Genomic DNA, 12,664 nt, shown 5'->3' on the forward strand with positions numbered 1-12,664 from the left:
GTGACGGAGCAAACGAAAAGTCGCAGAAACGTTGTAACGTCATCTTTGGTGACAAGAGATTTATCAACGAAAGAAACCTACGACTTCCTGTGAGGAGTCGCGATTACTAAGGTCAGATGGTGTTTGTGTACAGCAGAAGGTGCGAGTCGAACAATGGATTCTATGCAAACGTCTCGAGATGAACGCGGCCATCTAAATGGCGACCGTGGTCAACTGGTGTGGTCGTCTCGTTTAACCATTCTTTCTATAATTTTACTTCTCGTCGTAGCTTTGATTGTGCATATGTGGATTGCGCATGATAACTCGGTTCACGATCAAATTCGTACGTACGTCAAGCAACTGTCTAACATGAACTCACGTTTCGTAAATTGGGTACGTTTTTGGAAGGACAGTGAATACGCGCGGCATTATGAGAACGCTGAAAATTCCGGTCGCAACACGAAAAATGCGCACGACAGTATCACTCCGAACGAGCAAGGTGGTGTGAGCAATTGTACTGATACTAATATGCATAGTGGTGCAACAGACAGCATGAACAACGAAAACGATGAAATTTCTCGCGCGAGCGCAGATTTCAACGGCGACAAGAGCTATGTAAACAACGGAACTACTCGCTTTGACGCGAGTGCAGATTTCAGCGGAAACAAGAGCGAAGATTTCAGCGGCGACAAGAGCGCAGATCTCAATGGCGACAAGGGAACAGATTTCAGCGGCGACAAAAGCCATGTAAACGACGAAACCGCTCGCATTGATGCGAGTGCAGATTTCAGCGGAGACAAGAGCGAAGATTTCAGCGGCGACAAGAGCGTAGGTTTCAGCGGCAACAAGAGCGAAGATTTCAACGGTGACAAGAGCCGTGTAAACAACGAAACTTCCCGCATGGACGCGAGCGTAGATTTCAGCGGCGACAAGAGCGAAGATTTCAACGGCGACAAGAGCCGTGTAAACAACGAAACTTCCCGCATGGACGCGAGCGTAGATTTCAGCGGCGACAAGAGCGAAGATTTCAACGGCGACAAGAGCCACGTAACCGACGAAACTGCTCGCATTGACGCGAGTGCAGATTTCAGCGGAGATAAGAGCGAAAACTTCAACGGCGACAAGAGCTATGTAAACGACGAAACTGCTCGCGTTGACGCGAGTGCAGATTTCAGCGGAGACAAGAGCGAAGGTTTCAGCAGCGACAAGAGCTATGCAAACGACAAAACTGCTCGCATTAACGCAAATACGGATTTCAGCGGAAACAAGAGCGAAGATTTCAGCGGCGACAAGAGCTATGTAAACGACGAAACTGCTCACATTGACGCGAGTGCAGATTTCAGCGGAGACAAAAGCGAAGATTTCAGCGGCGACAAGAGCTATGTAAACGACGAAACTGCTCGCATTGACGCGAGTGCAGATTTCAGCGGAGACAAGTGCGAAGATTTCAGCGGCGACAAGAGCTATGTAAACGACGAAACTGCTCGCATTAACGCAAATACGGATTTCAGCGGAAACAAGAGCGAAGATTTCAACGGCGACAAGAGCCACGTAACCGACGAAACTGCTCGCATTGACGCGAGTGCAGATTTCAGCGGAGATAAGAGCGAAAACTTCAACGGCGACAAGAGCTATGTAAACGACGAAACTGCTCGCGTTGACGCGAGTGCAGATTTCAGCGGAGACAAGAGCGAAGGTTTCAGCGGCGACAAGAGCTATGCAAACGACAAAACTGCTCGCATTAACGCAAATACGGATTTCAGCGGAAACAAGAGCGAAGATTTCAGCGGCGACAAGAGCTATGTAAACGACGAAACTGCTCGCATTGACGCGAGTGCAGATTTCAGCGGAGACAAGTGCGAAGATTTCAGCGGCGACAAGAGCTATGTAAACGACGAAACTGCTCGCATTAACGCAAATACGGATTTCAGCGGAAACAAGAGCGAAGATTTCAGCGGCGACAAGAGCTATGTAAAAGACGAAACTGCTCGCATTGACGCGAGTGCAGATTTCAGCGGAGACAAGAGCGAAGATTTCAGCGGCGACAAGAGCTATGTAAACGACGAAACTGCTCGCATTGACGCGAGTGCAGATTTCAACGGAGACAAGAGCGAAGATTTCAGCGGCGGCAAGAGTGCAGATTTCAACAGCGACGTGAGCACAGATCTCGGCGACGATAAGAGCTATGTAAATAACGAAACTCCTCGCATCGATACAAGCGCAGATATCAGCGGCGGCAAGAGCGCAGATCTCAATGGCGATATGAGCGCAGATCTCAGCGACGATAAGGGCTATGTAAATAACGAAACTCCTCGCATTGATGCAAGCGCAGTTTTCAGCAGCGGCAAGAGCGCAAATTTGCGTGATAGTGATAAAGTTTCGGACGATATCGCTTCGGAAATTCTTCCAATTGTAAATGCCTATTCATTAAGCAGAAATGTAGAAGATGGACGACGCAGGAGATCACGACCAGGCACATCGTCGTCTGGATTGAATAGTGTTAAGAGAAAACGTAGAGATATCAAAAATAATCGTTTTATTGGTTAACGTGGTACATTGGATTCTTATTTATTTGTATTCGAGACGTATAATATAGCAAAGAAGCTTTCGTTGTCCAGCTCGTTCGATTACATCAGGCGAAGCATTAGGTAGCTGCGATATCACGCTTACATCACAGTCCAATGAAACTCGATGATTGCAATGAACTGAGCGTGCGACGCTGTTCAAAAAGCGTCCAATAACTTCGGCCTCCTATTCGCAAGGGAGAAAATAATCATAAGCGTTGCCTATCCAATATAGTTTGTCCAGTATGATTGTACAGTATGACCAAGTTAGTGGCCGTTAGTAGCAGTGATAACGTAAGTTCCATTTTTCTCTTAATTTACAGCGTACCTGTAATCTGTAATAACAAGGTGTACAATAAAATACGATTGAAAAAAAAACCGCAATTAAATTCTTACCGAGCAACTCAATGCGATGGTGAGTTCACGATGTAGTCAATCTGTCAAATCGACGCTATTGTGTAGAACAGTAGACTCAACCGTAGAACTGTGCCTCAGATATCATTTACGATCAGGATGATTGTCGTCCGACAGTACACCATTGATGCGTGCGTAGTTGATAGACATCATTGACGGGTACCATGCCGTAACGCATGGTTCATTTGTAACTTGGCTTGTCTCGACGTATCTCTCTGAACGTGGCGAACGATAAAACAATTAATTAAGCGCTGATAAATGATCGAGAAACACTGTGTTAAATCGAAAAATGTTTCAGACAAAAGCTGCATGATTTAAAATAGCACATAGGACAGTGATATCATTTTGTTTATAGATGGCGCCACTTTTAAGATATTTACTGATTGTTACTTTTCTTCAATGGAAATCTCAATTTTTTATTATATTATCTTATTTTATCACTTAATCACTTAATCACTTAATTTGAGCAACTTTCATTCGAAACATTTTTTATTTGCCTAATATTTTGTTAAATATTTAAGGAAAACTCTTTCATCATTTAACTTATGATATATCGCTAACTATTTGTCGGAAGAAAAAGTGGTATTAGACTTTTTTATTCCATTTGGTCCCTAGAATATATTGATACAATAGTACCATAATTTTTTATTAACTTGTCGACCTTTGAAAATTTCTATATCGTCAAATTAACAAAAAATTAAGGCACTATTCCAGCAATATATTTTAGAGATAAAATAGAATAAAAAAGTCTAATATCACTTTTTCTTTTGACAAACAGTGAGCAAGATATAAGTTAAATATTGAAAAGTTTTTCTTAAATATCTAAAAAAATATTAGGCAAATAGAAAAATGTTTCAGGCGAAAGTTGTTAAAATTTGTTCGTAGAAAAAGGTAACATAATAAAAAATTGGAATTTCCATTTAGAAAAATAGTGATCAGTGAATATCTCGAAAATGACGTCATCTGTAAACAAAATGATATATTTTTTATATGTCCCCTTTGAAATTGTACAACTTTTGTCTGAAACGTTTTTTTCTAAAATGTCGCGTTTACAAAAAAAAAACGTGGAAGAGTGACGCGGATGGCAGCGTAGGCCGGCCATTTATACGGGAGCGCAGGGCGGCCATTTATACGGGAGCGCAGGGCGGCCATTTATACGGAAGCGCAGGACGGCCATTTATACGGCAACGTGAAGCTGAAGAAGTTATCAAGTTTTCCTTAAATATCTAAAAAAATATTAGGCAAATAGAAAAATATTTCAGACGAAAGTTGTTAAAATTTGTCCGTAGAAAAAGATGAGATAATAAAAAATTGGGGTTTTCGATTAAGAAAAGCAATGATCAGTGAATATCTCGAAAGTGGCACCATCTGTAAACATAACATTACTGCTGTTTTATGTCCTCTTTGAAATTATACAACTTTTGTCTGAAACATTTTTTCCTAAAATGTCGCATTTACAAAAAAATCAAGTGGTACCGGTGGTCTGTGACGTATATTTACAGCACATCTTGCATAAAAAGAGAACACCTTCAACTATTAAATCGAAAATAATTCTATCAAATCGGAAATCTAAACTGTCTCCAGCTAATGTAGTTAATACACGAGTTTGCAATAGCTTCAAAGTTTACGCAAAGGCTTCCCGGGCCATTCGATTATCGGATGATAGATGCTCGGAGTATAAAACACGTTCCCCGGATTTTAGACGAAAACTAACGATTGAGTTGTGTTCAGCAGGTCAAAATCCTTTGGGAATGACGTTTTGTCCGTTTTCCACGATAAGCCGAGACCGACCCAATTTACCCATTCTTTTCACAAGTTCTTTTCAAAGATTGATATTTTAACAAAAATTAGGGTACTATTGTAGCAATAAAAATGTTTTCTGTTTCTGAAAATATATTAGTTAGCTTGAAATAACTTATTACAAGCCGACCGCTATGTTTTTGCAAATTTACTATATTTCTTTTACGAATTTTTATCGTTTGTCATTTTGCAATAATTTTAAATGTATCAACATGCTCCATGTATCAACCATCCTCGGTTTCTCCTACCTTTTCCGCCCGGCGCCAGGTAATTGATTCTGCGTGCGCAAGTGCATATGTCCCATTTCTGGAACGTTGTTGATGATGCTGTTGCAACCTGAAAAAAAGAAGCGAGGGTGGCGGGGGGGGGAAGAAATAAAGGTATTCATTATAAAATATCTATTGTGGTTTATTTTTTTACAATTGTGCAGCGAGTACGTATTACATGTCAAATATGCGGCATCAAATATGAATTACAAATTTAGAAAAAGAATGTGTTGCACTCGCTCATTCTCGAAATATTACATTCATGCTTTGCAACCGCGTTCGCGAAAGTAGATCCGTTGTAATTTGAAAACTCAAAATTTATAGCGATCCGTATGTTACCTTTTCGATTTAAATACGATTTTCGCGGTGCCTGTCGAGTTTCTTCACCTTCTAATTCGTGTGTAGCATTTGTTACTTGATAAAAATCTTTTAGGTTAGAATTAAACAATGATACAATGCGCTCACTGTTCATATCGCAATTCGACGTTTCTGGAGCAGTAAACGTATCACATCCCTGAAACGATTTTTCTTGTTGCTGCTGTTCCACAAGCGCCGCCACTTTCCGCTTTGAAGAAGGGAGTGTCTCGTACAATACTTTCTTTATTGTCTTTTCATTATGCCTAGCGTATATTGTACCGCACCGCACTGGATGACGATCGGGCGACCTGAGCGTTACGTCGTAAAATAAAGAGCCGTCAGATTTACGCGCTAGGCTAAGTATTCCTAGGTTTGCCGAAAAACTAGGTGTGACAAGTACGCAGAAACCGTCATTGCGAACACAAAGTACAGTATATTTTCGACTCGCATAAAACGGCTGGTCGCGCAACATTTTGATCGACTTTACGGTCCAATGACAAATGTTGAAATGTAGCGTTTGGACAATTTTTTGATTAATCGCAACAGCGTCTACGGACAAACGATTTGGTTTTTTGGTTAACAACGCGGCAGTGAGAGTTATTCCGCATGACACAATCGTGAAGGCAAATGGCAATTCGTCTAATATGCTTTGCGATGATTCTTTTATAGTTTCTTGCAATAATGACGACCATTTATCCTTCGTTCGCTTTGAGCGCCTGATTCGTATATAATCGATTGTTTGCGAGTCTTTATTGTACCACGACATGCTAGGTTCTCTACTGTATATATTAACAATACCTTCGGATAAAAATTCATAAGTTATAAGTTTAGGCGATTGCATCTCGATACCTGCAGAATTTGATACGTCAAAGCCGACTCTATTGATTAAACACCAGGGCACAACGTGATTAAATTGGCACAATAGATTCTCTAGAAGTTCTTAACAATGTTCCCGATTAGGCGATGTAGAGATCGCACTTACTTGCTGCAACACATCCTCGTGGCACGCGCGTCAACATTTGTCCAGGTGTGCTTCGATGTAAGCCTCGGACTCTGCATTCGGACACTTGACGATCACTGCTTCACTCAACATTCTCGAAGAACGAGCGTTGTTTTGCGATGAGACGATAACCGTATCTTCTGCGGGTCCGTTGAGAAAAAGGTCACTTGCTTCCGCCACTTGTGGAATGTCTATAATATTTTGCACACTGAACTCACGTTCGAAATTTTCATTGGATGTAATATCTAATTGCTTCATCCAACTTGTCGTACTGATGTCCAAATTAACGTAGTTCATATTATCGCACACTTGCGGAAGTTGTGCCGATTGCAGCTGCAATGACGGATACGGGTACTCTGGTACAGATGTTGTTGAGTGCAGCACTTGCACTGGTCGTCCTTGTGAAGGCGGTGTTTCGTACGTAAAATTAGGCGACGCGAACTGTTCGACTGACAATGATACCTCGGCTAACGATGAAAATGACGCCAATGGTATTTCAGCCTCTTTGTTCTGCGAAGCGGTCCGAAATCTGTGCGCGTCGCGCTTCAGCAAAATGGATATGTTATCAGTCAACATATCATTTGAGCATGCGGCAGACTTCGAATCGGTAGAGTCGAGCATATCGTCGGATCTAACGTCATTCTGCTTGGCGTCACCGCTTCAATAGCGACTTCTTGAATCGACGCATCCACATTGGTAATATTTTCAAATTTATCTAAATTGTCAACCGTATCGACCCCTACGGTAGTCACTGATGTGATTTTTTCCACCGCCGTTACATTATTTTCTATTTTATTTTCAGAAAACACGAAATTGCCATCATGTCCCCGATAACATATCTTTTCTGAATGTTGTATATTCATGATGCTTGGCAGATTGCAGTTCGCTTGTTCTTGCGGCGCTTTGTTGTTGAGGCTGGAACTGTTTTGTGGTCAAAAGTAACAACAGTTTCAATTTCACTTGTCACGGGAGCGCCTACTTTCCTGGCCGCTTCGACGTCGCCGTTTAATATCAGGTGTAGTAAAAAGAAATCCATTATTTTTCCAATAGATGGCTTTAGTTATCTGTATCTCGCGTTGTATAAGTCCGATCGGGTTCCACTAGATGGCGTTAGAAAGATGAGATTTCGTACTAAAAAAACTTTTCTGACAGTTTTGTGATTAGTTGACTCAGTTTTGTTTGAGCGCGCGTCAAAGATGGACACTAGCAAAGAGAAAATACGCTATATTTTACAGTTTTTCTTCGATAAAGGCGAAAACGCAAGCCAGGCGGCTGAAAATGTGAATAGTGTTTATGGTCCTGATACTGTAACAGCCAATCACGCGCAATTTTGGTTTCGTCGATTCCGTTCCGGTAATTTCGATGTCAAAGATGCACCACGCACTGGAAGGCCAATTGTCGGAAATATCGATAAAATCATGGACATTGTCGAGTCCGACCATCATGTAAGCACTGTTTCGATTGCCCAAGAGCTAAAGATTGCACAAAAAACTGTTTGGAACCATTTGAATAAGGCTGGATACAAAAAGAAGCTCGATGTATGGGTGCCACACGAGTTAACGAAAAAAAACCTCATGGACCGAATTTCCATCTGCGAATCGCTGCTGAATCGCAACAAAATCGACCCATTTCTGAAGCGGTTGGTCACTGGTGATGAAAAGTGGATCACTTACGACAACGTCAAGCGAAAACGGTCGTGGTCGAATCGCGGTGAGCCGGCGGAAACGGTGGCCAAGCCAGGATTGACGGCCAGGAAGGTTTTGCTGTGTGTTTGGTGAGATTGGCAGGGAATTATCTACTATGAGCTGCTCCCCTACGGCAAAACTCTTAACTCGGAACTGTACTGTCAACAATTGGACCGTCCAAGGAAGCAATCGCCCAGAAGCGGCCAGCTTTAGCCAATAGGAGAGGAATTGTGTTTCATCAGGACAACGCCAGCCACACACATCGATAGTGACTCGCCAGAAGCTCCGGGAGCTTGGTTGGGAGGTTCTTATGCATCCACCTTACAGTCCGGACCTGGCACCAAGTGATTACCATCTGTTCCTGTCCATGGCGAACAATTTTGCTGGTGAAAAATTCGCTTCAAGAGAGGCTTGTGAAAATCGACTGTCTCAATTTTTTGCCAGTAGGGACGAGGGCTTCTAGGGATGAGAGAGGCATAATGAAATTACCTTCAAAATGGCAACAAGTTATCGAACAAAACGGCGCATATTTGACCTAAATCGGATCATTCTAACTATGGTAATTAAAGCCTTCAATTTCATGCAAAAATAATGGATTTCTTTTTACTACACCTGATATAACGGGTATTGTATCATTGTGCATTTTAATATGCTTCAAGTTGGAACTGAAGTTATTTACTATTTTGCACACGTTGCAATCGTGAATCTCCATCGATATGTCACGAAAATCGTCGAAGTCTTCTTGCAAGAAATGTGTTAACATTTCATAGCGAATATTAAGTTTATTATTTAAATCACTCAATTGTTCACTTATGCGCTTGTACGCTCGTTGCACGTAATCACCGTGATATTCGCGTATCCATCGGGCCCTGGCTGATACGTCTGTTTTATCGAAGACGTTACTGTGTCTTTCGCACATTGAAAACGTAACGGCACCAACGATTTGTTTTCGGCGTTGCACGGGAACAAACATTTTTTATAACAAATTATTAAACATTCTGTCGGACTAAACTTAAAGTGTCAGACTGACACGTACGCGCAACTCGTATTCGACACTCGCGATTGCTGTCTTGTTTCGAAGTGACTCGAGTCCTTCGAGAGAACGTTTGGATGTGACCGAATTTCACCCCTTGTGCACGTATTTAAACTGAAAGACGATACGTTTCGCTCGGATCTTCAAATTACTTTTCAGGTCATTTCAAGCGATCCGCTCAGTGTTAGGTTAGGTTAGGTTAGGTTAAGATTAGATTAGGAGATACCTAAACCCTAAGCCTTTACAACGGCCAATGTGAAATCTTGACTGAAACGCCTCAACTTGATAGCATCTGTTCGGCGCGATAATGTGACGCTTAGGCGATCATATTTATCTCTTTCTAAAAAAGGGAGCCGTGTTATCATGTAGCTATAAGAAGCTCGACATCGCCGAACAGTTATTGCTAAATTGCCGATATTTTTCATTGCGTCTGTCACCCAAAGAATAGAAGGAGCAGTGCGGTATGGCGTCAACGACACCGCGTCGTCGTTTCGTCACAGCGAGCGACAACAACGTTTGCCGTCACAACAGCGAAGAGGACGAAACAAGGCCGTCGCCGGCGACGATACAAGGCAATGTTCAGCGAGAATTTACATCGAGCGTACAGTTAGGGCAGCCTATATATGTGCAATTTGATTCTTTCGAACAACGATTGGCCACTTTTGATCAATGGTTACGCGACGCATTGCCGTCGCGACGGTATCATCGAGATTTAGCGTGGGTCGGTTTCTTTTACACAGGTATCTCCGATTTGATGATGTGCTACATGTGCGGGCTCGTATTGAAAAATTGGCGTAGTAGTGACGATGTGACCATAACGAATGACACATTTGATCCGTGGAGGGAACATTTGTACTGGAGTCGAGAATGTTCCTGGGCCAAAGTTGTATCCCGCGTTCATTTTCTCAACGAAGGTACTACTGAGCCCGAATCAGAGAAAGCTGCTTCTCCGATCCCGGCACCGAGAAGGCCGAACAGATTCGATCATGGTGATGATGGTGGTGATGATGGTGGTGATGATAGTGGTGATGATATCAATGACATTCTTGGCACGGAGAAGAACGAGTGTACCAGCGTAGGCGAGAGCGTTCAATAGCGTTCCAACGTAGACGAGGACGAATGCCTCAATATGCGGCGATCTGTTGCATATGATCATCGGCGACGACAACGCGACTTCGATGAGCGTGTAGTTGATCGAATATTAATGGATTACATACCGGCAGCTACTCGTTCGATTGGCACAAATGACACTCTTGGCGTTACAGCTCTTTCGCATCGTTTGAACGATCTGCTTCTAGCCACGCAGCGCGACGTAAAAGAGTATGCGAAATTGATCGAAAGCTTTGAACGTATGTCTTGCAACACTTCAAATTCTGTCGTGCAAATAGAAAATCTCCGTAACCGAGCTAATCTATTGTTGAATGTGCTACGTCACACGGACCATGCCGCGATTCGTGAAAACTTATTTTTAGTAATCGAACAAACAGAGTCAGTCAGGCAGTCGTATAAATGCGAACGAATCTTTGACGGCGATGCGCTGACGCCGTCGACACCGACATTTCGATCTCAGCAGAAATTCAAAGAGTGTAAACACGAGTGTATCATATGTTACGAATATGAACGAAACGTTCTATTTTTACCTTGCCGACATACATTATCGTGTACGTACTGTAGCGAAAATCTAACGGAATGTCCTGTTTGTAGAGCGATTATACTCTTTGCAATTCAAAATCGATATTAAAACATATTATCGAACATATGAAATGAATACGTCGCAATATTAGCGAACGTAATGCCACGTAGTGGGGAGAGGGGAGGGATGTAGGTGAAGAGGGGGGGCGGGAGGTGGCTCAATAAAAACGCCAAGATCGCTGAACGAAGAATCTATTCGTACAGCAATGAATTCGTCGAAGAGTTCGAGCAGTGACAGCGACGATTGGGACGAGTTGTTCGTGTTTGACGCAACGGGATCTAATTTCGTGATTACACGGCGCGCAATGCCACGCAGTGAGGAGGTGTTCGATAGAAATACCAAGACCTCTGGAAGTTCGTCAGATAGTTCGAGCAGCGACACCGAAGAAGACGATTTGTTCGAATATGAGATAGACTTTGTCCTCTCTATACCTCGTGTCCCATGTTTTGAATAGTGTGCCTTGGATGGATCGTCGAGTATCCATCGTTCGCTATATTATGATCGAGCGATCTCATGCAGTCGAGCGCGCGTGCTGCGTCGAAACTACTTCAACCGTAGACATCGATGTCGTACTAAATCGTCAACGGAATCGTTCGAGTTGGAACGACCGGTGATTTCGCACACCGAACCATTGTTGCAAGACACGTTGATAGCCGAAGCAATATCGCACGCGCTTGACATCGCTCGCACGTTTTATAAAATTCAACTATAACATCAACAATACGAGGCTACCTAAACTCTCATTGGTTGCAATTGCTCGAACGATTCGACCGCAAAAAGTTATACGCGAATCTTCAGCTGCTATGTGGACTTTGCTGGCTAATAGTCAATTAAACGATCGAAAACTGCTGGTTCATTGCCTGATCCTGATATTACATGCATATACGAAAGAAATGGACGATGCGCTATATCATTACAAAGAGGATGAATTATTGATGACGCTAAATGCTATCGAAGAAAGTATTTCGGAAACGATTCGACCTGATTCCCAGCACAAGCAGCAACAGAACATCGACAAACGACGGGAAACGGCGTACCGTGGTTTACTCTTTGTGAGCGACGAGAGAAGTATGACTGTTTGGCGAACTGTCAGCGATTGTGACTTTATACGACTAATATTGCCCGAATTGCTAAAATTACCGCAACTCAACGTAAATTCATTCGAGAATGCATATGAATACAACTGTAGCGCACTGTTTGTGCGATTATTGTACGATCGTTTTTGTCATAGATTTGACAATAATAGTGATATTTCGAGGAAAGAAATTCATTCCGCTTTGATCAATGCGTTCGAATACTGTTTGTTAATCGGAAATTTGGTTGTGGCTGCTCCATTGAGTCTTATTGCTCCATACGCTACGGTGCAACGTGCGGCTGACACGATACTACGATTAGTTAGTACAACAACCGATACTAGACTTTATACGCGAAGACAATGGTCGTACAAGAGGCTTGGTGTCTTTTTAGATATGATGCGTTGCGTACATGGGATTCCGATACATCGATGCGAGCCGTTGTGCAGTTTGTACGATACGATATTTCGATCTGCGTTGCGAAACACTTTACGCATAATGATGTCGAATGTTTTCGGGTTCAATGTATGGGAGGAAGCGTTCGATTTCTATGAGCATTGTGAACGTATATATGAACGAGACAGGCACAATGAATTTGAGAATTGTTGTGACGACGACCGCGCTCCCGAGAATCACGATACGGATAGTGACATGGACAGCGATACCCTTGTAGGTACAAAGTTCTTTCGAAGGAAGCAATCGCGCGCAGTGCGAAATCCATTGAATTTGTCGAGTTTAGCGCTAGCGAAATCAGTTATGGTTCATGGTTTTCTCGCACCTATACAATTTGCCGTGCCATG

General features: G+C 42.7%; 2 protein-coding genes across 2 annotated transcripts; both read left to right on the forward strand.

The window, feature by feature from the left end:
- Nucleotides 1-348: 348 nt before the first annotated feature.
- LOC112589120 (dentin sialophosphoprotein-like) lies at nucleotides 349-2,526 on the forward strand. The gene has a single exon (XM_025301212.1). The coding sequence runs from the start codon at nucleotides 349-351 to the stop codon at nucleotides 2,524-2,526; it is 2,178 nt and encodes a 725-aa protein (XP_025156997.1).
- Nucleotides 2,527-9,561: 7,035 nt separating this feature from the next.
- On the forward strand, nucleotides 9,562-10,194 carry LOC112589121 (baculoviral IAP repeat-containing protein 3-like). Its single transcript, XM_025301213.1, has one exon. It carries the CDS (start codon nucleotides 9,562-9,564, stop codon nucleotides 10,192-10,194), a length of 633 nt encoding a protein of 210 aa, XP_025156998.1.
- The last annotated feature ends 2,470 nt before the right edge of the window (nucleotides 10,195-12,664 follow it).

This window comes from Harpegnathos saltator, unplaced genomic scaffold, assembly GCF_003227715.2.
Source record: "Harpegnathos saltator strain DR-91 unplaced genomic scaffold, Hsal_v8.6 scaffold405, whole genome shotgun sequence".
Lineage (NCBI taxonomy): Eukaryota > Metazoa > Arthropoda > Insecta > Hymenoptera > Formicidae > Harpegnathos > Harpegnathos saltator.

Bases quoted from the DNA above. Each gene is read 5' to 3' on its own strand.
- LOC112589120 (XM_025301212.1), top strand. From the start codon at position 349: ATGAACTCACGTTTCGTAAATTGGGTACGTTTTTGGAAGGACAGTGAA.
- LOC112589121 (XM_025301213.1), top strand. From the start codon at position 9,562: ATGGCGTCAACGACACCGCGTCGTCGTTTCGTCACAGCGAGCGACAAC.